General features: G+C 43.8%; 1 protein-coding gene across 1 annotated transcript; it reads left to right on the forward strand.

The window, feature by feature from the left end:
- The first annotated feature begins 436 nt into the window (after positions 1 to 436).
- On the forward strand, positions 437 to 4,939 carry DUSP6 (dual specificity phosphatase 6). The gene is made up of 3 exons (XM_045779552.2): positions 437 to 1,299; positions 1,916 to 2,353; positions 3,398 to 4,939. Exons 1-3 carry the CDS (start codon positions 900 to 902, stop codon positions 3,703 to 3,705), a joined length of 1,146 nt encoding a protein of 381 aa, XP_045635508.1. The 5' UTR covers positions 437 to 899; the 3' UTR covers positions 3,706 to 4,939.
- The last annotated feature ends 20,472 nt before the right edge of the window (positions 4,940 to 25,411 follow it).

The following is a 25,411-nucleotide window of genomic DNA, read 5'->3' on the forward strand; positions in this document are numbered from 1 at the left end:
GGGAATAAAAAGGGAGAAAAGCACAAGTTTTCTTAAAGCTAGCTTGCAAGCACAGGCGTCATGAACAAGGGCTTTTGTGCCTGCTAATTGCACCATTTGTGCGCAAAAGTTCCGACGCGAAGTGTGAACTCTCAACAGAAGGAAACATGAGACAACTGAAGTGCCCTGGTTTATGTGCCCTGCTCCTCCTCCGCCGCCGCCTCCTCTTCTTTCTCCTTCCTCCCGCCGAGCCCGCTGTTGCAGCTTGTTTGCACTGGGGCTTATCCGGAGCGGAAATTCCTTTCCGTTTTTGTGAATGACAAACTCATTAACAATTCATCAACACAACCTGTTCCAGCCGGCCCGTCCCCACGGCAACAGCCCCTTCCGCAGCGCGCTCATTGGCTGGCCCGGAGAATGTATCCATTGAGACGCTTGCTGTTTGTATCCATTGAGGAGCTGCCTCGCGCAGGGGGTGTGCGAGGGTTGAGTCCAAGGGAGAGTGAGCAAATCGAGGTTTGAATAATTCGAGGAGAAAGACACCCGAGCGGATTTGAGGTGCAGCCTTGAAGGGAGGGATTAGGAGCCGCTGGACTTTTTTTTTTTTCCCCTTCCCTCCCCTCTTAGTAGCAGGGAGTCCGAATTAATTGGATTTCATTCACTGGGGAGGAACAAAACTGTCTGGGCAGCTTCATTCAAAGAGATTCATTGACACCAAGAGCGAGCGGCTGCAGCCAGGAGCAGAGGGAACCGCCGGCTTCACTTCTGTCTAGCTTTCCCCAACCGCTAACCCGGTCTGGGAAGGGCAAGGTGGAATTAAACCCCGCTCAGAGAGCGGCAGCTTCGCGCGGCGCGCTCGGCCTATGCCTGCCCCGAGGGGCGTCTGGTAGGCACCCGCCCTCTCCGGTAGCTCGACCCCCATGATAGATACGCTCAGACCCGTGCCCTTCGCGTCGGAAATGGCGATCAGCAAGACCGTGGCGTGGCTCAACGAGCAGTTGGAGCTGGGCAACGAGCGGCTGCTGCTGATGGACTGCCGGCCGCAGGAGCTGTATGAGTCGTCGCACATCGAGTCGGCCATCAATGTGGCCATCCCGGGCATCATGCTGCGGCGCCTGCAAAAGGGCAACCTGCCGGTGCGCGCGCTCTTCACGCGTGGCGAGGACCGCGACCGCTTCACCCGGCGCTGCGGCACCGACACGGTAGTGCTCTACGACGAGAGTAGCAGCGACTGGAACGAGAACACTGGCGGCGAGTCGGTGCTTGGATTGCTGCTCAAGAAGCTCAAGGACGAGGGCTGCCGGGCGTTCTACCTGGAAGGTAGGCGCCGGGGGAGCCGCGCGCGCCGGGCAGGGCGGGGGTCGCGGGACTGTGCGGTGCGGGTGAGACGCGCGGACTGCAAGTGCCCCTGCTGCGCTCCACCGGCGCTTCTGAGTCGCGCTGCCGGGCTGGGGGTCGTCCGCCGGCTCCCGGCTGCGAACCTCGCGCGTCCCGCACCCGAGAGCAGGCTGGCGCAGAATCCACCAGCTTCCGGCCACAGGCACGGGTTGTTTCTTTCTAACGAGATCTCCTCCTGCCTACCCGTAATATTCTCCACCTGTCCCTGCTTTCTATCGTTCGATTTTGAATTACGATTTGCAGGACAGTGGAGGTCATTGGGGGTGCAGATTGCACTTCCTAGCCCCTCAAAATATTTAGAAAAGTTGCCATTTTGTGCATTTCCGGATTTAAAAGGATAAGGGTTTCCAGGGAAGGCGGGCCTGGTCGTTCCACTCCCAAGGGAACCCATTTAAGTGTCTTTCTCTTATAATTGGCTCTGTGTGTAGGGGGTTTCGTAGGGTGCTGTGGTGTTCCCTGCGCCCAGCTGCGTCTCTCACAAGCTGTGAAAACTACTACGGAATCTCAGGTTACACGATTGCTTTTCTCGTCCTGGCAGGTGGCTTCAGTAAGTTCCAAGCCGAGTTCGCCCTGCACTGCGAGACCAATCTAGACGGCTCGTGTAGCAGCAGCTCGCCACCGTTGCCAGTGCTGGGGCTCGGGGGCCTGCGGATCAGCTCCGACTCCTCCTCGGATATTGAGTCTGACCTTGACCGAGACCCCAATAGTGCGACGGACTCGGATGGCAGCCCGCTGTCCAACAGCCAGCCTTCTTTCCCCGTGGAGATCTTGCCCTTCCTCTATTTGGGCTGTGCCAAGGACTCCACCAACCTGGACGTGTTGGAGGAGTTCGGCATCAAGTACATCTTGAACGTCACCCCCAATTTGCCGAATCTTTTTGAGAACGCAGGAGAGTTTAAATACAAGCAGATCCCCATCTCGGATCACTGGAGTCAAAACCTGTCCCAGTTTTTCCCTGAGGCCATTTCTTTCATAGGTGAGACTAATGAACAGACTTTTAAATGCAAAATTCTTAGCCATTCATAGAATTTAAGCTGTTAATCTCTCTTGTTGCTTGCTGGCCTGAGTGCACGTCTCTAATGTGAGGAGGGGGTTCTTAATTCTGGTTTATCTTCTCGTATAGAAAAGAAAAAGTACCTTTTGACATGGCTGCAGACCACAGGTGTATTTGCAATGGGGTTTCTTGAGTCTTTGAATTCAGTCATTTGAAAGGCTGTACGTAATCAGACAACAGAATTTTCTCACAGTCTTTGGACTTGAGGACGGCTAGATGGAAGTACTCACTATTGATAGGAATTTTAGCTTTATAATTTTAAAAGATCGGGGAGTTATTGTAGGACTTGGGGTTAGTTGTTGGGAGAGCGTTATGAATGCTAGATGTTGTAATCCAGTTGAATGTTACTGTGATACCGGTTAACAGTGAGACAGTGAGGGTAACCTGAGCCCAGCAGGAAGGACTGTGGGCTGGAAGCCTGGAGAAGCGAATCTCCAGGCATTGTAATGCATTTCCTATTACAAAGGAACTCATTTTCAGGCCATGTCGACATCCTGTTCCTCCTAATGGGCTGTCCCCTGTGACTTCCCTCTCTCTTTTAAAATGCCTGAATACCTCCATTGTTAGCTGCACAACAGTTGGAGAATAATTTAATAGACCCTTGCAGTCTGCTTGTCTGTATAAAAGGCATTCAAGACCATATTGCAGGGTTTCTGGTATTCACATGCTGAGGCAAAGAATGCACACATTAAGGATTTTTTTTTGTTGGCAGAAACTTAATACAAAAGCTCCCTTTTCAGAAAATATCTGAAATATGTAATTGTACCCAGTATACATGTTTTATCGCAGTGATACATTTGCTGCTGCCTGCGGGGCTCAACTGCCACACATGGTTCTTTTTTCTTTCTTTCCTTCTTGGTTTGTTTTTTGTTTTTTTTTTTTTTTTTAGATTCAGTTTTTAGACTGATCATTCACAAAGAGTGGTTTTGGTCTACTGAAATCTTGCTTTTCTTTTTGTGTTTACAGATGAAGCCCGGGGCAAAAACTGTGGTGTCTTGGTGCATTGCTTGGCTGGCATTAGCCGCTCGGTCACTGTCACTGTGGCTTATCTCATGCAGAAGCTCAATCTGTCAATGAACGATGCTTATGACATTGTCAAGATGAAGAAATCCAACATCTCCCCCAACTTCAACTTCATGGGCCAGCTGCTGGACTTCGAGAGGACGCTTGGACTCAGCAGCCCCTGTGACAATCGGGTCCCTGCACAGCAGCTCTATTTCACCTCCCCCTCCAACCAGAATGTCTACCAGGTGGACTCCCTGCAGTCCACGTGAAAGGCCCCACGCCCCTCGTGGGATGTGTCCGGTCCATTAGCGGTTTCTCTTGGCAGCATCAGCTGGGCTGCTTTCTTTGTACGTGGCCCCAGGGGTCAAAACGACTCCAGTTGTCTGTATTAGACAAGGTTCCCACATGTGGAATTGGTTATTACAATGGGAGAGATTTGCTCCACTCTTGTTGGAAGAACAGAACATGCTGTGTAGATCCAGGCCGTAGGTTTGCTCCATACCTACGTGTACAGCCTACCCATGCAGGGACTGGAATTTGAGTGTTTCCAGGTATATAGGGTAGGACCAAATGGTAGGGGTAGGAGCGTGTGTTCTTTAGGGCCTCGTGTGACTGTTTCCTTTTGCATCTGGAACTGACTCTATATTGTCTTCAGTGAAGACTGATTCAATTTTGCATATAGAGGAGCCAAAGAGAGGTTTCAGCTCTGTATTTGTAGTATCAGTTCGCAAAAAATAAAAAATACAAAACAAAAATAAATAATAATAAATAAAATTAATCTGATACTCCATTTGATTATTGTAAATATTTGATCTTAAATCACTTGACAGTGTTTGTTTGAACTGTGTTTGTTTTTTCTTTGATGGGTTTAAAAGAAATCATCCAAAGGGAGAAAGAGCAGTATGCCACTTCTTAAAACAAAACAAAACAAAAAAATAGAAACGTTTGCTCTTTTCTAATCCAAAGGATATATTTGCAGCATGCTCGACTTCACCAACTCTGAACGACATTTTCATGGACACTGTTATCACTGAGACCTTGGTATGGTGCAGCCTTTAATCTCTTTCATATATCTTCCTTGTGATTTTTTTTTTCCTCTTAATGTAGTTTGACTATGCCTTACCTTTGTAAATATTTTGGCTTGTGTTGTCTCAAAGGGGATATCTTGGAAAGACACCAAAATCATGGGCTCACTTTTTTTTTTTTTCTTAAACTTCAGCTGTGCTAAACAGTTTATTACCTCTGTACAAAATTCTTCAGGGAGTGTCACCTCAAATGCAATACTTTGGGTTGGTTTCTTTCCTTTTTAAAAAAAATTTGTATAAAACTGGAAGTGTGTGTGAGAGCATGGGTCCCCGTCTGATGGGTGAAGTAAGTGCATATGATTGTGAAAAGGGAGAGTCAGGTTGCTCCATAGGTTCATGGTGTAAAGTTTTGAGCTGAAATTTATTATAAGAATGTAAAACCTTAAATTATTAATAAATAACTATTTTGGCTATTGAATGTGTATTTTTTTTTTAATCTCTCCTTCATTGTACCTACATGTGAAATGATACTTCTAAGGAATCTTTGAGTGGGGGAGCGCCAGCGGCTTGTAAAGTCCTGTAGGAACAGCAGGTCAGAGTTCCCATGGTTTTAGCAACCCCAGGAATGTTTTTCAGGTGTAGTTTATGAAATTAATCTTTTGCTTCAAATAAAGATGACATCGTAGAATGAACTGCCTGTATTATGTGTCCCAACAATACTTTACAAAGACAGTTCTGGCTTCTTTAAGAAACTAGTAATGCTCTTGAAGAGAAACAAGCCCTATAGTACCCCTTGCTCAGGTACGGGGTTTGGCTGTTCGTGACTGGTCAGAACGGGGGATACCGGAGTAAGAAGACACTCGCAGTGTTAACCTCTCTCCTTCCCTGCCAGGGTCTTCTACTCAGTAATACACATGCCAGGGAGGACATAGGGATAATTTTCTTTCAAGTTTGTTCCCGTGGCCATTCCACCTGCAAATTATCCTGGTGTTGGAATACCAAATGAATACAGAATGATGACCCCCCCCCTTGCCTTTCTCATATACGTGGCAAGGCAGAGCTAAGCTCACTGAGCCTGGATGTGGGCTTTAAAATTTCATATTGGCACTTGAGATCACACTTTGCCAGTCCCGTTCTAATGTGCTTTGTGCTTCACTGGTTTAGAATGTGGGCCAGAAAGCACTATTGAACCTTATGTTGAGGTTATTTTAAACAGTTCCTTTCAAGGTAAAGGCTTAATACCCTGTCATTTTCCTTGGGACATCCCCTCTCCTTGTCCCAAGGGTAAAAATACACAAACCAAAATAAAAGGCAGGTGGATGAAATCAAAAGAATCAGAACATACCTACATTTCAGGCTCTTTTCAAATGAACTTAGTCTCTTTACCTGCCTCGAGGAGAAAGAGGAGCTTTTCCCCCACGGGGCACATGTTGGGATGGTTTGGTGATCTACGGGCTCTGATTTCAGAGCAATCATATCAAACCGCCCAGAGCGACTTTGAGCAACTAGGCATGTATAAAAAGCAAACAGAGAAACGGTGTAGAAAAATACCAACTCAGTCTTTCCCATTTGGGTGCCCCAAGTCAGCCAGAGCTTAGAAAGGAGAAGTGGGTTGCAGTTCAACTTGGCTCGTGTTAATCCAGTTCTGAACGGTTTCCGCTCCTGGCATTCCCTAAACTGCCTGTTCAAAGTAGGGATTTGCAAGCAGCGTTAGCAATTTCCTGCCCAGCTGCAGCTCAAGTAGCTGCGTGCTCACCCCCCCCCCCCCGTTTCTTTTCTCTGATTTCTTTTCTCTTTCTTTTTTTCTTTCCTTTTTTCTTTACTCTGGGCGGTGGATAATTTTAGTGCATTTCCTCTTTGTGGATTATCCTCTCCTTTCCTCCTGGAACCTGCATGCACTGAGTTCCTACTGCTCTGCTCCAGCCGACAGCTGGCCTCCCCAGCACTTCCTCTCGTTTCACTGCGGGTTTGTTGTTTGTCAGTCCACTTCTGAAATTAATAATGTTTTCTGGCCAAGTGCCACAAGCCATTACCACAAAGGGGAAGTAACACATGAATAGCAGGAAGCCATGCAGGGTCACAGTGTGAGCTGAACCTGTGGAGGGAGCATAATTGAGCCTGGCCCATTCAGCAAGTGTCTGACAGCGATTTGGGGAGAAGGAGCTCCCCGCATTTAAGCAGCTCAAGCTGTGGAAAAAAAAAGTTTCCAATAAATTGGTAGCAAATGGTCTTTGTCATCAGCCTGAATAAAGGAGCGGGAGCAAGAAGAGTTTAGGGCCCCCATAAAGTTGCAGTGTTTGGGATTTCTCCCCCCCCACCTTCTGGCATATTGTTTCATAAGGCTGGTAACAGAGGGGTGCCTGCTTCCCTCTATGGCCACAAAAGGACTCATATTAAATGGGTGGTTTTTATGGTTCACTCAGGCCAGAAGATTCAAAGAGCTATTCTCTTGCTTTCTTTTTCTTCTGTGGAAGGTGGAAGGTTGTAACTGACAGCATGGGCCCCCACCTCGCCCTGCGCCTGCCTTTCTCCTGGCCTTACCTCCATCCCTTTGGCTCCTTTGTGCTTGCAGGAGCTGGGGAAGGCGATCAGTTTGTGTCTTGGAGTTGGGCTCGCTTCCTGAATGGAGCCTGCATGGTTACTAGGGCAACCTTTGCCAGCCAGCAGCTGCAGCTCCCCGGCCCCCCTCCTCACCTGCTGTCCCCGTTAGCGGCCTCCTGAGGTCTCTCCTTCAGGAGAAAGCCTTACCTTTCTTGGCCTCCCGCAGGGGCTGGGGGTGCCTTTCCAGAGAGGAGGTTATCTTCAGGATTCATGGGGCTCTAGGACACTTAGGGAATGCGCTGGTTCATGGGACCAACTAGTCTTGAGGTTAAAATCAGACCACGAAAGGGTTATTTGGGGATAGAAAGATCAGCACAGCTTCCAAAGGAGTGAAAATTGGAGACTGGCCCCCTAACCCAACAATTAAGAGCCCTGAACTCTTGACTCTTGCTTTCTCACTCAGGCACCGGATAGCCCTGGGCCAGTCACCCAGCCTCACTAATTTCTTCTTTCTTGTCTGTAAAATGAGAGCCTTCCCCTTTCATTCTAGGATTCTCTTCTAATTTGAGCCTTCTGGTCATGGATTGGCGACACTTGTTTGATGATAAAATGAGGTACAGAGCAGGCAGAACAAGTGACATTTATCATACGCTACTTCGAGTCCAATATCAGCTCATTTCACCCTCAGAACGGCCCTGTGGGGTGGTTCCTACTATCACCCTTATACTGCAGTGGGGAAACTGAGACCCAGAGAGACCAACAGCGCCAAAGTCAACTAATGGGAAGTGGTAGAACGGAACTTTGAAGCTTCAGCTTTTCTTGTTATAAACAGCAGTCTTTGCTCGTCTTCACAAGGTCTCCTAATGTCGACGGGGAAGTGGTGACCCCACTTTACAGCTGAGGAAGTGGAGGAAGCAGAGATTAAGTGACCTGCCAAATCACACCCAACTTCAACAGCTCAATCATGAGGGAGCCACGGGGCCCCCCGCGGATGTGTCACCAGAGATGCTGCGTTCGCCTGGAGGCTTCGGTCTTCTCTCTCCCTGGAGAATTTGCCCTATCTTGGGGCCCATGAGCACAGAAATTACAAAACTGATTTTCCTAAGGATCTCTAGCGTGGATAGCCTGCTGTCTAGCTGGCCCAGACCCCCCCGCCCATGTACCCTTTCAGGGATTACACAGTGAACTGACCCCAAAGAAATTCACTTCCTCACTCTGATTCTTCCCGGGGGAAAGCTGGTTTGGGAGGAGAGAGAGAGAGACACACACACACACACACAGACACACACACACACAGAGGGAGAGAGAGAGAGAGACAGAGACCGAGACAGAGAGGGAGAAGAAGAGAGAGAGAGGGTGGGGGGAGAGGGGGGGGAGACAGAGAGGAAGAGGGGAGAGGGAGAGAGAGAGACAGGGAGAGGGGGAAAGAGGCAGAAGAGACAAGGAAGGAGGTAGCGAGAGAGGGAGAGAACATACAGCAAGGTCTGCAGACTACAAGAGGCAAATTAGAAACCAGTGGAGATGTGAAACACAATAAAGGCAGATTACTGTTAAGTATTCATCTTAGAAATCATTCTTTGGATTAAACAGCTTCAAAAGAATTACTTTGGGTATAAATTTGCTTGCAGGTGCTCACACAGTAATAATCATTTTTCAAAAGATCCTGCAGACTTTCAAATACCCTTATTCCTCTTGTGTTCTTACCGCAATTGGCCCTGAATCAGTCTAGTTCTGGTGATGGGATCTTCAAACTTCTTTAAAGTCCAAAACTGATTTCCTAAGAGTATTTAGGGGCACAGAACAAAGTTCAAACAATTCACAAATATTTATCCAGGCCTTGATCTGTGCTGTACTGATTTGATGAAAACAAGGTTGAAATAAAGGCAATGGAAGACTTACCAAGCCCTTGAAGGCTGAAGGCAATCTCATTTTCTTTTTTTCCTTTTTTTTTTTTTTTTGAGGGAGGGGGCAGGGAGGGGCAGAGGGAGAGAAAGAGAGAGAATGGCAAGCAGACTCCACACTCAGCACACAGCCAACACAGGGCTCGATCTCACAACCCTGAGATCATTACCTGAGCCAAAATCAAGAGTCAGATGCTTAACCGACTGAGTCACCCCAGGCACCTCGGCAATGTAATACTTCTAAGTGTGATGGCTTAATCTCTCTGCTAGTGCCCCAAATCAGAGCAGAACCCCCAAGGAACTCTGGGGCAGGTCCTTGTATGTCCCTACACGCTGCAATAGTCAAAATAACAGGGGAGGATTAATAGGCCACATGTATGCAATCTGGCCCACCCACCTCCCTGTTTTGTCATGGAAAATACCTTTCAAGAGTGTATATATCTCCAAAGAAGATATATACAAGGAGAAGTTTTGGACCACTGTATCTTCAAAAATGAACCCTCGGTCACACAAAAGAAGAAAGAGAAAATATCATTCATCATTTGATAACATCCTAAAAAGCATCAAGCAAATCTGAAAAAAGTTGCTTCTTCTAAGCTAGAATTCCCTCTTTCCTGCTTTTGGATACAGCCTAATTATTTATTAGATTAAGGATTTTTCATGAGATCCAGTTTAATTCCTACAGCAAATATGAACAGGAGAAGGAAGAAAGAAAGAGGAGAGGGCAAAGAAGGGGGGTTGGGGGAACACATAGCTCCCAGGACAATTACAGCTAACTGACTGAGCCACTAAGGTGCCCCTTAGCAGGAATGCCCCTTTACCTTATGCGTTGGTTATTATTGCTCTGTAACAAACCACCCCAAAACTTAGTGGCTTCAAATCATGACACTCATTTATTTTGTTCCTAAGTCTGCATTTGAGCAGAACTCTGCAGGGAAGGCTGATCTCTGTTCAGCATCTTATTATCTACAGCAGCTTGACTGTGGGCCAGAGGCTCCATTTCCAAGATGGCTCTCTCCCATGGCTGGCAAGTTGGTGCTGGCTGTCAGCTGGGAGCTCAGCCAGGGGCTAGGGCCAGGGACTCCGGTTCTTCTTCATGTGGCCTAAATTTTCTCACAGTACGGTGTCCGAGTTCTGTAGGTGAAACTCCCAACGGTGAGAGCCAGGTGGAAACTGTATTGACTTTTAGAACCTCGGCTCAGAAGTTACTTCTGCTGTATGCCAAGATCTACCTCCATTCAAAAGGAGGAGATGAAGAAGGGGCAAGATTCTGGAAGAGAACATGGGATGGGAAGTACTGTTGCAGCCATTTGGGGAAAACACAGTCGGCCACATCCTACATGGAAACTCTTTGAATGTAAAACCGTAAGAAGCAATAGTGAGGTCCTAAATTAGTCTCAGGACCCCATCTTAAAAACATTATATTTGTCAACAACTGCTAAAATTATTTTTCCAATCTAGCCCTTTTTTCATCCGCCTCTAACTTTCACAACAGAGCAATATCATCAAAATAATCCTTAAGATTGATCCATAAAATAGAATAAAAGATAGCTTTCAAAAAGAATGTCAATGTTCTCATTTTGGCAGAGAAAATGTTATGTTCAAGATAGATCCACCAAAGTTATCAAGCGCGGTGATAGTTCATTGTTTTCAAGCAAAATAGTACTCTACTGTATTTCATTGCATTCCACTGTAGTAGACCCTCTTCCTTTGATAGACATTTGGGTTTTTTCCATTAACTATTTTGAGCAATACTGCTAAGACTTTAGTGCACATAGCCCAAAGATGTACATATGCATATGTTTCCCTGGGGTAGAAAGGAAGTAAAATAGGTATAGACTGTGTAGATCCCCAACTTCAGATAATGACGAACTGTTTTCAAGGTGGTTGTGCCAATTCACGTTACCACCAACAGTATCTGAATTGCCATAGCATTCCATATTTTTGTCAACACTTGATAGTGTCAGACTTTTTAGTTTTTGCTTATCTGGTGGATGTGAAATGATTATTTATTATGATTTCCATCATCTGATTCCTCAAGAGGGTGAGACCTTGTCTTCTGCGGATTGGCCAAAGGATATTTTATTTTGCATAGCGCCTATTCAAATCTCTTGCCAAGTTTTCAATGGAGGTATTTATGGGTTTTTTGAATCGATATGAGGAGTGCTCTGATATTCTAAAGACGGGTCTTATATTGATTATATGTATTGAAAATATCAGTTCAATGCTTTTCAAACTTTGTTCCTCTGTTCCTCCTCAGGGAAGGGGGTAGCTGCATTTGGGGCAGGTTGTACCCTGTACAATTCTAAAAGGCGCCAGTCAAAAAGACAGTGACAAAAATGCATGGCCAACCTGCAAAAGCTTACGTGGATGTCTTAGAGGCCCGTGGTTTTTGAATCGAGGGACTTGTAGCTAAAAATGTGTGAAAACTATTGATTGAATCTATTTAATACACATGGAAACAGAGTCAGAGACATTGAGTTGAAAAGATAGCTATGTTAGATGATTTAGACTAAAGTGGGGCTGGTGTAGAAGTGCTTTGGGGCAGACTAAATTTTGAAAAGTTTGGAAGAGGGTGGTTTTTCACAGAGAAGAGAAAAGAATGCCAGAGCTGTAGGTGATGAATTGAGCCTAGCTTTGGAAGAGTATAAGACAAATTCTTCATGTAGCCTAGCGAAAGTATTTTTCAAAGTATGGAACAGAGAGCAAAACATCGGAATGCTCAGGGCTATGGGGGATGACATTTAAGGAGAATTTGCAGAGTGTAGAAATACTTGGGGTTTTGGTCAGCCTAGCCTCTCAGTTACATCTGGAACTGGAAACACTGCAGTTCTTCCTTCCCGTGAGTCTTCTATGTGTCTCCTTGACTACTCACACAGAACACTTCACTTTAGACACTTCGGTCACTAAATGTGTGGAGATTTTCCCACATAAAGCAATTCTCTCTGATGCCAGCTGGGTGTCCTACAATTTAATTCAATTCTAACACCATCTACCCTGGAGATGGTGTTTGATCCCACGGGTTAAGCTCTCAGTCCCCCAAGACTGCTGCCACCCTACTTCAGATGTGAACAGCAAGTAGCAGGTCCCCAGGTTACACACAACTTCTGTCCAACTCGGCTACAAATCAGAGGTGCCCATAGCCCTCTCCTCAGGTTTCATTAATTTGCTAGGACAGCTCACAGAACTCAGGGGAACACTTATGTTTACAAGCTATGAAAGGGTATGTTAAAAGATACAGACAAATGAAGAACTACACAACCAGATGAAGAAATAGGGCAAGATCTGGAAGGGTCCTGAGTGTAGAAGCTTCTGTAACCATTGCAGCTGGGATGTGTCATACTCCTGGCAGGGATGTGTTCACCTACCTGGAAGCTCTCTGAACCCTTAACTATTGGAATTTTCTTATGGAGGCTTCATCACACCGGCACGACGGATCATTAACTCCATTTTTTTTTTCTTTTTTCGCCCTTCTCCCTTGTCAGGGGAACGGGAGGTAGAGCTAAAAATTCTAAGCTTCTAATCATGACTCGTTCCTTCCAGGGAGCAGCCTTCACCCAGCAGCCAACCAGGAGCCCACCCAGAGTCACCTCATTAGAAAGAGGTTTTTCTGTTACCCAGAAAATTACAAGGGTTTCAGGGGTCCTGTGTCAGGAACTGGGACAGAGACCAATGTGCCTTATTAATCGCGGTATCACACATCTGGTGACAGAATCCTACAGTTTCATGGAGAATTAGGTTCAGAAGCCTAAAATAGGGAATAAAAACTAAAAAAAAACCATCAAAACTAATGCGGGTTTATTGTCTTCTGTCAAAGTCAGGAGGTGGGGAATCCTGGCCTGGTAGGACAACTGCATGGGATCATTTGAAACTCAAGCTTATTCTAGCTTTGGTTGCCACAGCCACAAGATGGGGGCTACATGCTAGTCATCATATTCACATTCCTGTCAGGAGGAAGGAGGAAGGAGGAAAGAAAGAGAGAGCACTTCTCTGCAGAGTCAGTTCCCTTAAAGAAGCTTCCTGGAAATCCTATACCAGACCCATATTCTATGTACTCAGTGGCCAGAATTAGCCACATGGCCCTAGTTATGGAGTCTGAGGAATATACATGTTTAGTTAGGCATCTACTTCCCCTAATATAACTGATTTTCTGTTACTTGGGAAGAAGGGGAGGCTGAATGTTTGTTACCCACTTTTTCCCCCCGGGGGAGAACCTTACTCCCACCATAGCGGCGGATCCAGGATCCAGGCCAGGGCAAGAAGAGGGTCTCATTTTCCCCTCTCAGTGATTGGTTCAGGGATGAGACATGATTCAAATCCAGCCAATCAGATTACACTCTGGATTTTTTCACGGAAAGAATTTTTCTCTTAGAGTTGCCAAGTTCCAGATCTACCGAATTAGACCTGGGAGTCTGGTTTTTGTTTTGGTTTGGTTTGGCTTGGTTTTGTTTTCAAAGATCCACAGCTGATTGATTCTTTTGACTCATCAGTTTGGGAATTACCAGATAGGCTGTATGTATTAAACCAGTAGTTAATTTTGTCTAGCATGTCCTCTCTTTGGGGGTCTACAAAGGACAGCATGAAAGGGAGCTTGCTGGATGTCTTTCATAACATGGACATCAAAAGGTTGAGTATATAGTTTAGTTATAACTGCATCAGAATTTATTACGCTCTCACTACTATAGGCTCTCTTAAGAGTTATGGGTTTCCCACCCCCTAGTTTATTACCTGCTCTATAAAGTAGCATTGGAAAACATAAATTGCCCTAAAAATACTTTATTTTAATTTCACCAGGGCTTCTAAGTCGGCCTTGTCACAGTCTGTGTTCACTCTATCAGCACCCTCTGTGATTTTCTAGACTCTGGCCCACCAACTCTCATATTTTGTCTTTTCAGGCTGAAGGGTTTTAAAGTTTCTCTGGTGTCTTTACAAACCTTAATACTTTTGAGTGACCTTCTTTGGACATGTTCCAGTTTCGCTATGACATTTTTGAGGTTGAATGACTGGAACTCTACCCAGAGCCTCTGGAGCAGATGAATTCTGGTGTCTCCGCGTGTCTCTGTGTGTGCGTGTGTGCGAGCACTCGTAACACTGTGCTTTCTATTTTGTTTTTAACATCCTTCCTGATGATGCTTGCTTTTGTAACTGCCACAATGCTTTGGACCGACTTCTTCAGGGAATGGTTTGCAATGATGCCATCATCCTCTTCCTGGATCACGTCTGCACTCAGAAGCCTTGCTCTCCCGAGAACAAGGTGGGTTCCCTTTTCCTGTTGGCATTACGTGAACCGCCTCCACTGCGCGTAAATATTCTCTGCCCACTCACACAGCTCCGTGAGATCTTCTTCATGTTTATTCTTGTCAGGTTGGTTTTGCAATTGCCAGAAAATCTTGGTGTCTTTTACAAATTTGAGACTTCTCTTTATTGTTGTTTAAATCACTTTTAAAAGTGATAAGCAAGACTGGTCCACACACAGATTCATGGAATACACATTTAAAAATGTGTCCTCAAACACAAGACCAATTATCCCTTTAGTGTGCCCCTATAGTATCCATTGGCAGTCCACAAATAACACTGGAACCTGATTAAAAAGTAGGGAGCCTCCTATGAAAATACAGCTTTATGCTAATTTAAAGAAAGCCCTTGCCCTTCCCATCCCCTCCACCTCAATTGCAATGAAATTGTTATTCCCAAACCCTTCCTATAAGGAAATTTGGGAATTCTCACTAATCTCTGCCCCAAATTTCACATCTTGAAGCCTCTTCTAGCTTCTTGGCAAAAACAATTAAGAGTTTAAAAAGAATTTAAATATTTATTTATTTATTTATTTATTTTTAAGTTGGCTCATGACCTGAGCTGAAACCAACAGTCCAGTGCTTAACTGACTGAGCCACCCAGGCACCCTGACCAGGTTCTTGACTTCATTAAATTTTTCCTCTTCTCATCTGTGAAAAAATGGGAATAATAATAGTACTAACCTCATAGTGTTATCGGGATTATATGAAAAAATGCACATAAAGTTCTGAGCACTGTCTGAGGCACATAGAAAGCCATGTCACCTATTTCCCCAAAAGAAATGGAGAAGAAGTACTGCAGGAATTCAGGGGTGCTGGGGAATGGCTTTTCTGCATGGGGGAGGAAAGAATCATGGAAGACTTCCTGCCAGTGGCTGACAAATCACAGAGCCAATTTATAAATTTACCAGAGAATATGCGTTGAGCTGTTACTGTGAGGCTGGCCCAACTATCCTAGCAGATCGATTTCGTACAGAAATTCAGAGTTTAAATGAAGTAACTTGCCAAAGGGTCCCCAGGTAAGTTGTGGAGAAGCTGGTATTTGTTCATAGGTCTGTTTACTTCAAAAGCTCAGGTTCCTAACATCTGCTGTCCACCCATCTCCAGTGATGTGGGTATCTCTCCTTTCACGGGCCACTCCCTTCCCAGGATGAGGGTACACAGAGAGCTGAATTCGCCATCGCAAGATTGCTGACAAGCAAGGAATCAGGGTTCAGGGAGTCTGTGGCATACTTCCTCCAAGTTATATTAGGGTCGAGACAAATACTCCTATTCTGTGGTAAAACAAGAAAACAAAACAAAACCCACACTTTTTTAGTCACTGGAATGTTGGGTTCCGTTGGGTGGTTCTGGACAATCCTAACAAAGTTTTATCCGCTGACTCTCTTGTCCTTGTCCTTCTTCAGGAACTCCGAACCCTCCACACTGACTGTCCAGTGATAGTTAATTGAAATACAAAATAGTTAATATTCCTTGTAGATTAGATTCCTTGTTCTGCCCTAACCTCTTGATGAAAGACAGGAAGTGCTCCAGGTTCATCAACAGCACATGGACACATCACATTTTTCTCATAGTAAGAATTGGTTGGACGCTATACACAGATTTTCTCCTGTAATCTTTGGTACCCTCTTGTGGGGTAGAGCTTAAGTGAGAGGGCTCCGGGGCTCGACTGCTAACTTCAAATCCTGACTCCACCACTGGCTAGCTGTGTGACTTGAAGCAAGTGGGTTAACCTCTTTACGCCTTAGTATTCTTATTTCTAAAATTGAAATAATATAAGAATGTGGTGGGGAAAAAATGAATTGAGACACTAAATGCTCTTAAAACAGGTCTTCCTCATTATTAGTAGCTCAGTTGGGGAGGGAAAACTTTTTCTCTAATCTCTTAGGTTTAATAATCAGAGACCTACAGATTAAACTGACCAGAAACAGATTGGCAAGAGAAAAGACAAACTCTTAGTTGTACGTTTTTTGTTTTTGTTTTTTTTTTAAAGGACCTTACACATTTATTTGAGAGACAGAGAGAGAGAACACAAGTGGGGGGGAGGAGGGGCAGAGGGAGAGGGAGAAGTGGGCTTCCTGACATGGGGGAGCTCAATCCCAGGACCCCGGGATCATCACCTGAGCCCAAGGTAGACACTTAACCAACTGAGCCATGTAGGCTCCCCAGAAAAGACAAACTCTTAATCACTTATGTTTGCAGGAATTCACAGAAAAGTAGGACTCAAGAAAGTGGTTAGAATTACCATCTTAATAGGGGAAGGGGAGAAGGGGAAGGGCCCTTAGAGGAAGCAAATGACTTTTAGGAAAATAAATGGGCCCTTAGGCGAATAGATGGGAGGTATGATAATTTTGTGACAAGGTCTGTTTAGGTGGTTTCTTATCTTGCTGCTGACTTCTCTCCAGCGATAGCAGTCAATCTTTCCTGGTTGTGAAACCTTCCGCACGGACATTTATGACCATTGAATTCTTTTGGGAGACTCTTTTTAGGCAAATAAGAGGAGCTAAAACAAAACAAAACAAAACTCTTTACAGTGGTAAATTCTGCATCCGTCCTAACGTTATCATCTCCATTTTGTAGTTGGGAAGATGGAGGCTTAGACAAATTAATTTACCTTAGATCACTAAGGCAGTAAATGGTAAATCCAGGATTTGAACCCAGGCTGATCTGGCCTCAGAGCCTTTGATCTTCTGACTGAGAGAGATCAGAAAAGGAAAAACTCGAATCTTACCTCAAAATTTCTCAGGGAATAGAAATTCTTTGGAAGAAATTTAACATATCTGGGCCTCAGCTTTATCATTTGCAAAATGAACTGTTGAACAATGTGACTTTTAAGGGCCTTTCTGCCCCTCAAATTATTATTTATTTTAGGTGTTTTAGCATAAGCCGTCGTTAGGGAAGAAATGGTGGTCATGTGTCTAAGAATGTATCAGAGGGGACATTGCAATGTGTATTTGCATGTGTGCATGGACCTGTGTGCTTGTGCATGCGTGTTCTTGCGTGCACACCTGCACATGTGTTTCAGTTGCCCTAAAAACAATGATTGCCTTTGGAAGGAAAAGGGAAGATCCCAAGATGTCGATGCTTTTGTTGTTTATTTCTGCCAAACAATCCATTGAACTAGGATTCTGCACGTCCTCAGGGAGTGTCTCTCCCAGGCTTTTTCCAAAAGGTGATTGGCAAGGGAAGTCCTTCTAAAAGAGATAAGTGGCTTCTTAAAGTAAACTCAGAATAAATGGAGAGCAAATGCTGTTTACTAACTATTTCCTGGTTGACGGATACTAACGTGCAGCCCCGCATGGCGTGTTCTACTAGGAACGGAAGAGACGAGGCTGAATTTGCTTTCTCGATCATTTGGGGAAGATCACGATAAGCTGCCCCAGATAGAAGATTACATCATTTCAGAGCAGAAACTCAGATCTATAGAAATGGATGCTACCTTTTTATAAACCAACAGGAAAACATTTTTTTTAATGTGAAAAAAAAAAAAAAAAAGAAATGGATGCTACCATGTGGGACATTTGATTACTTTAGAAACCCCTGAGAAATGTCAGGCTTTTGAAAGCTCATTATAAAATTTGTTACATGTATTCTTTGTAGTTTATTTCATTTATAGAATTTTTTACACAACGACAAAACTTTCTGGGCGGTGTATTTCTTTTATGCCAAATACACTTGGCATTTTGTAGAGTTGTGTTTCAGAATCTCAGAGTTTTGCTGCTGGTGGTTTTCCAGCTCAGCAAAGGCTTTTCCTGACCCCTGTGACGGTGGATAGGAAGGCTACATGCTTGTGCCAACTGAGTCAAACATTTCTTTTTCCTCTTCTTTCTTTCTTTTCAAAAAAGATACATATTTTTAAAGATCTTACTTTTTAAAGTAATCTCTACAACCCATGTGAGACTCGAATTTACAGCCCTGAGATCAAGAGTCGCATGCTCTGTTGACTGGGCCAGCCAGGTGCCCCCCAGAATATTTTCTCTTCAGATGTTGGGGCCTAGTAATGTTAATGTAATAACATGATGCCTGTATTGGTTCTGATTTTCAAGATGATTTCTTCAGCCTAAGCATAGTCTGATTTAATCCCTGATTGTCTGGTGCAGGGAGGCCTATAATTAAACTAAAAAACAAAGGCTCACATAGGAAGAGAAGTCAAAGGATTACTAGCTGTCACCCGAAGTCGTAAGACAGTGAAAGGAAAACACAGTTTGGCTTATTACCCCACAGGAGAAGGAAAAACAAAACAAAGCAACCAAACCAACCAAATAAAACATAGGGAGAACTGCAAATCAATCAATCACCATGGGCCTCCAAGGAGCCTGCCTGTTCGGAGGAGAGGTGGGTCATAACCTCTGAAGGCCAGAGAAACAAGAAAGGAAATGGGTGGGCTTGCTAAATGAGTATGGTTCTGAGGAACCATTAAAGCAAAAGGAAAAATAAATCCCACTGATGTGTAGATTGGAGGCCCAGAGTGGCCTTAACCAAAGCGTGGGGGTGGGGGAGAACTCCCAGGTCATCAGAAGGTCACAAAAAGACAGGAAGCTCAGGCAGCTTCAAGTCTCGCCTTCCAAGGGAAACTAGAGTTGGGCCAGTCCCTGACTTAGTTTAAGGAGTGTGAGTAAATCAGCTTGAAGGGAGGTGCTGGGGAGAAGGGAGGTTTAAGCAAAGAGTTTTTTGGTTTTTTTTTTTTTTGTTTTTTTTTTTTTTAACATTTTGGAGTCTATTCCCTAACTTGAAGGGATTTTTTAGGATTTTATGATTTTATTTCAGGTACACCTATGATTTATTTTGGTGGGAAGAACAAGATTCTTGACATCTACATAAATAAAAATTTTCTCCCTTTCTTTCCTCAAGTCCCTCTTCTCCTTAGAATCCAGGACTTTGGACTCATAATTCAGAAAAGTCTTACTGACCTGGGGAGTCAGGCTGAGCTGGGAGTGTAGCCCAGCTTCACTGCTAAGGAACAGGATGTTGCCAAACCCTAGGCGAGACCCAGCGGCAACAGTGTTATTGGGTGGGTGGGGGCGGTGGGGAGGGGTTTCTGAACCACAGGTTGTCCGAAGACCAATGGCTGTGAGGTGCTTGGCACGGAACCTGGCATATACCGTAGTGACTGTCTGAGCCTGATCAAGTCCTTTCAGTGATCTTGACCTCAGTCTTCTCATCCATGAAAGAGCCATAATGGCCACCCTCCAGGGTTATTGTGTAGCCGAAATGTGTGGATGTGTTTGCCAGCCTTCTTGGCAAACTTCTCCTCCTCTTTCAAGTCTCATCTCAAATGCCACTTTCTCTGGGAAGCTTTCTGAATTCCTTCAGTAGATTTGAACATGCTCCCATGGCAATTTGCCTTTATTTCCATTGAATAGTACCTCAGATTCTATTATAAACGTTGGTTCAACTGTGTCACTTCATCTTGGCGTTTTAGTGTCTTTTCATGCAGTATAGTTGAAAACTAGTCTTTGAGATGGGTTGAGAATCTTTGTTCAACTAATCCTCTCCAATGCTGAGCTACTTAACTTCTCTGAAACTCCATTTCCTCCACTCATTAACCCATCACCTAGAATAGTGCTTGGTACATACCAGGTGCTCAGTAAATATTTTAGAATGCATGAACAAATAGGACTGTGGTGCATATGAATTAATGCAATGCATATGTAAAACAGAGTGTCACACACTTTGTAGATCTTTAATAAATATTTATAATGTGCGTGTTTGTAAAGAGTCTGGGTGACTACATTTCATTAAATAGATATATATAGCCTTGCTTATGTTCTGGGGGGTACAAACAGTATGTGAGTCTTATATGGGTTTTGCCCAGGACAAACATGCCAATCAATGAATGCTTTCAAAATAGAATGATGGGTCACCCAGAGATAGGAAGAAAGTCTTTGGGAATCTGATATCTTAAAGGCACATAGAATTACATAACTTTTTGGAAAAGGGGGATCTTAGAGATCTTCATCCAGTCTTTCTATTGTATTAATTTTTTCTTTTGTCTGTTTTGCATTTCTTTGATTTCTGCTCTTATTTGAATCGTTTCCTCCCTACTACTTACTTTGGATTTACTTTGTACTTCTTTTTCTGGCTTCTAATGTAGGAACTCAAGATTATTGATTTTAGACTTTATTTTACATAAACATTCAAAGCTATAACTTTCCCTCTAGTCACTGTTTTAGCTGCATCCCACAAAGTTTTATAAGTTCTGTTTTTATTTTAATTATGCTTAAAATATTTTCTAATTTCCCTTGTAAATTCTTCTCAGACCTATGGATTACTTAGAAGTGTGTTCCTTGATTTCCCAACATTTGGGATTTTCCTAGATGATTTGTTATTGATTTCTAATTTACCTCCACTGTGGTCAGAGAATATACTTCATATAATTTCAAACTTTAAAAAAACTAGACTCATTTTATGGCCTACCATGTGGTTTATCTTGGTGAACATACTGTATACACTCAAAGAGTGTGTGTTTTCTGCAATTGTTGGGTATAGTGTCTTATAAATATCAACTAGTTCAACACAGTTGATGGTGTTCTGATCTTCTATATCTTACTGACATTTTTGTCTAGTTGGTCTATTAATTACCGAGAGAGGTATGCTCAGATTTGCTACTTGATTGGTGAATTGTCTATCTCTCCCTTTAATTCTGTCAATTTTTGCTCTCTAATTAAGTGCATACTCTCACTTTTATTTTCCAGATGAGAAAGGTTAAAACTTGTAACACCCTGAAAAAAACAAAACATTTAAAAATTTTGTTTGGGTGACTATAAATGCGTAGGGGCTCAAATTACAAAATTCATACCATGCCTAGGTTTATAAAATATTTTTAAAAGCACTCTTATAATCCTCCCACCAGAGATAACCACTCAGAAGTTTGACAAAGCATAGTTTAAGTTTTACAAATGTTTGTATAAATATACATAAGAGCTTTTTGTATTTTTACATAAACAGGATTATATTCACATACTTTCCAGCAATGAACTTTTTTCAACTTCAACAATTTATAGAGATTTCTTTCCATTTCACTAAGCACAGCTTTATTTCATTTTTTAGAAAAAAATTATGCCATTGTATTCAATTGTATGAATGTACAATAGTTTATATGATCAACCTCTTATTAAGGAACATTAGCTTGTTTACAATTTTTCACTATGATCAGCAATAGTATAATGAAAACCATTGGTTTACACTTGCTTAATTATTTCCTTTGGATAAATTCCTGGAAGTGGAATGACTGGGTCAATGATCTCATACATTTTATATCTGATTCATATTGCCTACTTGCCCTCTTTCAGACTTGCCACTGTAATCTCTTTGGACATTGTTACTCTTTTTATTCTTTCTCAGTTAGTAGGACAGCACCCGTTTTAGAAGGTGGGGTTCTCTCCGTCACATGAGAAGACCACGCAATGCCAGGTCACAGTTGTTGATGGCAAAAATAGTGAAGCTATATAAAGTAGAGAAGAGGGGGACACAAGGGGCTTTCTACCTCTACCTCTCACTTCTTGATCTCGTGAGATGGAAGTAGAAGAAACGATCAATGCAGAGGGGAAAACGCAAATATTATTAGAGATCTATGGGACCCATAAATCTGGTTTTGAGTGTTTTAACCACAGAGCTCTGTTCTCTTCAACCCATTGCTTTTCAGAAAACAGCAGACCCAAGTTTGTGCCCTAAATGTAGAAAAAGCGTTGCAGAAGACAGGATTCCAGTAAGTAACGCACAGGAAAGGGTGGCAGCAGGAGGTAAGATGCGTATTTCTTGAGTTCCTGCTCGCTCTGTTCTAGGTGCTTTCGATATATCGTCTCATTTAATCCACCACAACAACCCTATGGGTTAGGTGGTGGCATTGCCATTATTATCCTATATTTACTGAGGAGGAACCCTAAATTCTTAAAGGACAAACACAGGCTCTTAGAAGAGGTGGACTCTGGATTCAGTACCTGGTCTATCTGCATTAAGGAGCATGCTTTTCCATCTCTACACGTTTGCCCCAGGGAGAGAGGGAGTGGGTGTGGGGCGGGGTGGAGTAGGGGGAAGAGGGTGAGGCAGAGGGCTGTCCTTGGGGGACAAATGCCTTTGTGAGCCTCAGGGAATCTGCTGGCCTTGTCTCCATGTTCATAGATCAAGACTTAGAATTGTCCTAAACTGCCCCTTGCTTTTGGCAACAGTAGAGCCTATGTTTGTTTCCAGAAATCACAGTAGTGATCACAATGAGGCTGTGTTCATATGTAATCGGGTTTGACAGAAATTAATTTTTAATAAGAGGTTCCATTCAGTCAAACAACTGCCCTTCGGGGGCCCATGTCAGGGTCGGTCACCCAGGGTCAGGCAATAGCACAGCGTGTGCTCTTGGCTGTGGCCTGGGGAGTGTGTGTGTGTGTGTGTGTGTGTGTGTGTGTAGTGTGTAGTGGGTGTTGGAATGGGGGGGTTGGGAGTGTGGTTACTGACTTAGTCAGATCTTAAGTCAGGCCCAGGCATTGGTCTGTCTAGAAGTTGGAGGAGGCAGTCGGGGCATTTATTTGATGGCCAAGGAGAATCTGTGTGGTATCCCCCAGAACCCCCCCTTTTTAAAAAAGTATTTATTCATTTAAATAATCTCTACACCCAACGTGGGGCTCAAACTCACAACCCTGAGATCAGGAGTGGCATGTTCTTCCAACTGAGTCAGCCAGGTGCCCCCAGAAAACCCCTTCTGTTTCCTCATAGTAATTGCCCTTTGGACCAATTTAACTTGACAGATGTTTAGGGTGTGCCTTTCACTGTTGCTCTTATTAAATACAGCAAGCCTGCCAGGTACAATGTCATCAGTCCCATTTTATAGAGAAGGAAAACCAAGGCTCGGAGAGGTTCATTAACTAAGAGTACACACTCAGTTAGAAGGCTGAGGGGTGGGATTCTATCTTCTCTCTGACAGAACACTTTGCACCGTCACCGTGGAGGTGAATTTCCATCCTCATCCTTTCTCTGAGGACCAGATATTGGAGTCTTAGGGGCACTACTGTACAAATGCTGTCCTATTTGCTCCATCTTTCTCATTGAAATTATGTTCAACAACCACATTTATTTATGACCCACTACTGATTTTTCCCCATGTCACTCACTTAAACTCTATGGCCCTCACATCTCTTGCTTGCTATCAACAGTAACAAGGAGTTTCTGTGTTTTCTCTTCTTCTTTCTTTCTTTCTTTTTTTTTTTTTAAGATTTTATTTATTTATCTGAGAGAGAGAGAGAGAGAGAGAGAGCGTGCATGAAGAGGGGAAGGGGCAGAGGCACAGGGAGAAGCAGGCTCCTCGCTGAGCGGGGAGCCCCATGTGGGGTTCCATCATGACCTGAGTGCAAGGCAGATGCTTAACCGACTGAGCCACCCAGGCGTCCCTGTGTTTTCTCTTCTTAGAGGCTGCTTCCTCCATTTTACTCAGGAAATGCATACTTTTGGTTTTCTTTCTTTCTGTCTCCCTCCCTCCCTCCCTCCCATTGTTCTTTCTTTCTTTCTTCTTTCTTTTCTTTTCTTTTCTTTTCTTTTCTTTTCTTTTCTTTTCTTCTTTTCTTTTCTTTTTTCTTTTCTTTTCTTCTCTTCTCTTCCCTTCCCTTCCCTTCCCTTCCCTTCCCTTCTCTTCTCTTCTCTTCTCTTTTTTTTGGTGCTGCGAAAAGGCAGACTCTCCAGGCTCGTACTTCAGTGTGGGCGGCAGTGCCATTTCCAGCACGGCAAACTTATCTTCTAGCCGCCCCCAAAAGCTTTATTAGGAGGTGTGGTAACTTCTCTCCTAAATTACATAGGTTGGTTTAAAAATAGAGTGCAGGGTTTCCCTGTCAGGAGCGCTGTCAGGCTGCCCACTTTCGACAGCCACTTCTACCTCCCTTCTTTGTTACATGTCACAGCGTTTTTATTTTTATTTCAGCACTGTTCAGTTAAGTTATCTGGAGCCCTTGACCAGAAAGGTTGGTTTAAAGCATCTAAGGGCGCCTTAAAAAAGGCTTCTGTTTCCTGACGAAGAATCACGCACCATTTGATTTGCTGGGCTTTGCCATCTTTGCAGGGGCACTGTGAACATGAAAATGAATTTTAAAAATATATTCTAGTGGAGGCGAGTGCCCTGCCGTGACGAATTCTGCTCTATAGCGAAGCAGACTAAATTGGGGGACGTGGGGTGGCTTTGGTGCTGGGAATATGTCAGCTTACATAGTGAGGGCAGCAAAAGGAAATGAAAAATTAAACAAGTAAGTAAAAACAAAACAAATAAAACAAGTAAAAATAAGGTCTGGAAGTAAAAACTAATTAAAACAGAACAAAACAAAACAAAACACCCCCCATAAAAATGCTGGGAAAGAGAATGGCCGGCCACTTGGGTAAATACTCTCCAGTTAAATCTTTTCCAGAATTGCAGGATTTGTTGAAACATTTTGTCCTTTGTGGGGCGGAATGCAAAAGTCTCGTCATTTTTTTCTGTAACCTTTGCCTCTCCTTTCCTCTCCTCTTATCTGCACTGTCTGTTCCTCCCTTATATGGCTGTTCTCGGAAGTCCAGGAATTTGAATGTTATGTGAAAGGCTAATTCTAATTGGGCTCAGTGACATTTATGCCAAATGGGAGACGTATGGGGGTCGCCGTGTGAAAGGTCAGCAAGGACCTGGCATCTGAGATTCTGCATTGCCTCTTTCATTTGCGTCTCTGAATACCAGTCTTCGCTAAATGGCCCAACAGTCCTGGTATCCCCGCCACAAAGCCCCTCCCTTCGTCCCGCTGGTGCCTTACTCAGCTGGGCAAATACAGGTCCTTAGAGTTTCCTAATATTTCTGCTTTGCAAAACCATGTTTACATTTATGGTCTCATTCATCACACGCAAAAACCTGTGAGATAAAGAGGGCAGGTATTATTAAATCATGTGCATTTTACAGCTAAGGGACTTGAGGCTTTAGGAGCTTCTAGTTATTGCTTTTGATGGCATTGCTCATTAAAGACAGAGTCCATACCCCAGCCCCAGGCTCCCTGGCGCCCTGGCTGGGTGGTTTTCTTTTCCCTAAGGAGAATGCCTCCTGACTTTGGACATCAAACACCATTTGTGGATCCATGGGAGAGATTATTTTGTAATATGAAAGCTTATCCAGCTTTATGTTTCTGTATTTAAGTAAGTTTTCTTATCTCGATCTAAATGACTTTAGATTCTAGGAAGTGTATTCGCCTTATTCATCCAACAGATATGTGTAGTGTTCTA

Source organism: Ursus americanus, chromosome 17 (assembly GCF_024610735.1).
Source record: "Ursus americanus isolate L20-20 chromosome 17, mUrsAme1.1.p, whole genome shotgun sequence".
Classification (NCBI taxonomy): domain Eukaryota; kingdom Metazoa; phylum Chordata; class Mammalia; order Carnivora; family Ursidae; genus Ursus; species Ursus americanus.

Bases quoted from the DNA above. Each gene is read 5' to 3' on its own strand.
- DUSP6 (XM_045779552.2), top strand. From the start codon at position 900: ATGATAGATACGCTCAGACCCGTGCCCTTCGCGTCGGAAATGGCGATC. The intron at 1,300-1,915 runs GTAGGCGCCGGG...TCGTCCTGGCAG, and splicing joins CCGGGCGTTCTACCTGGAAG to GTGGCTTCAGTAAGTTCCAA. The intron at 2,354-3,397 runs GTGAGACTAATG...TTGTGTTTACAG, and splicing joins TGAGGCCATTTCTTTCATAG to ATGAAGCCCGGGGCAAAAAC.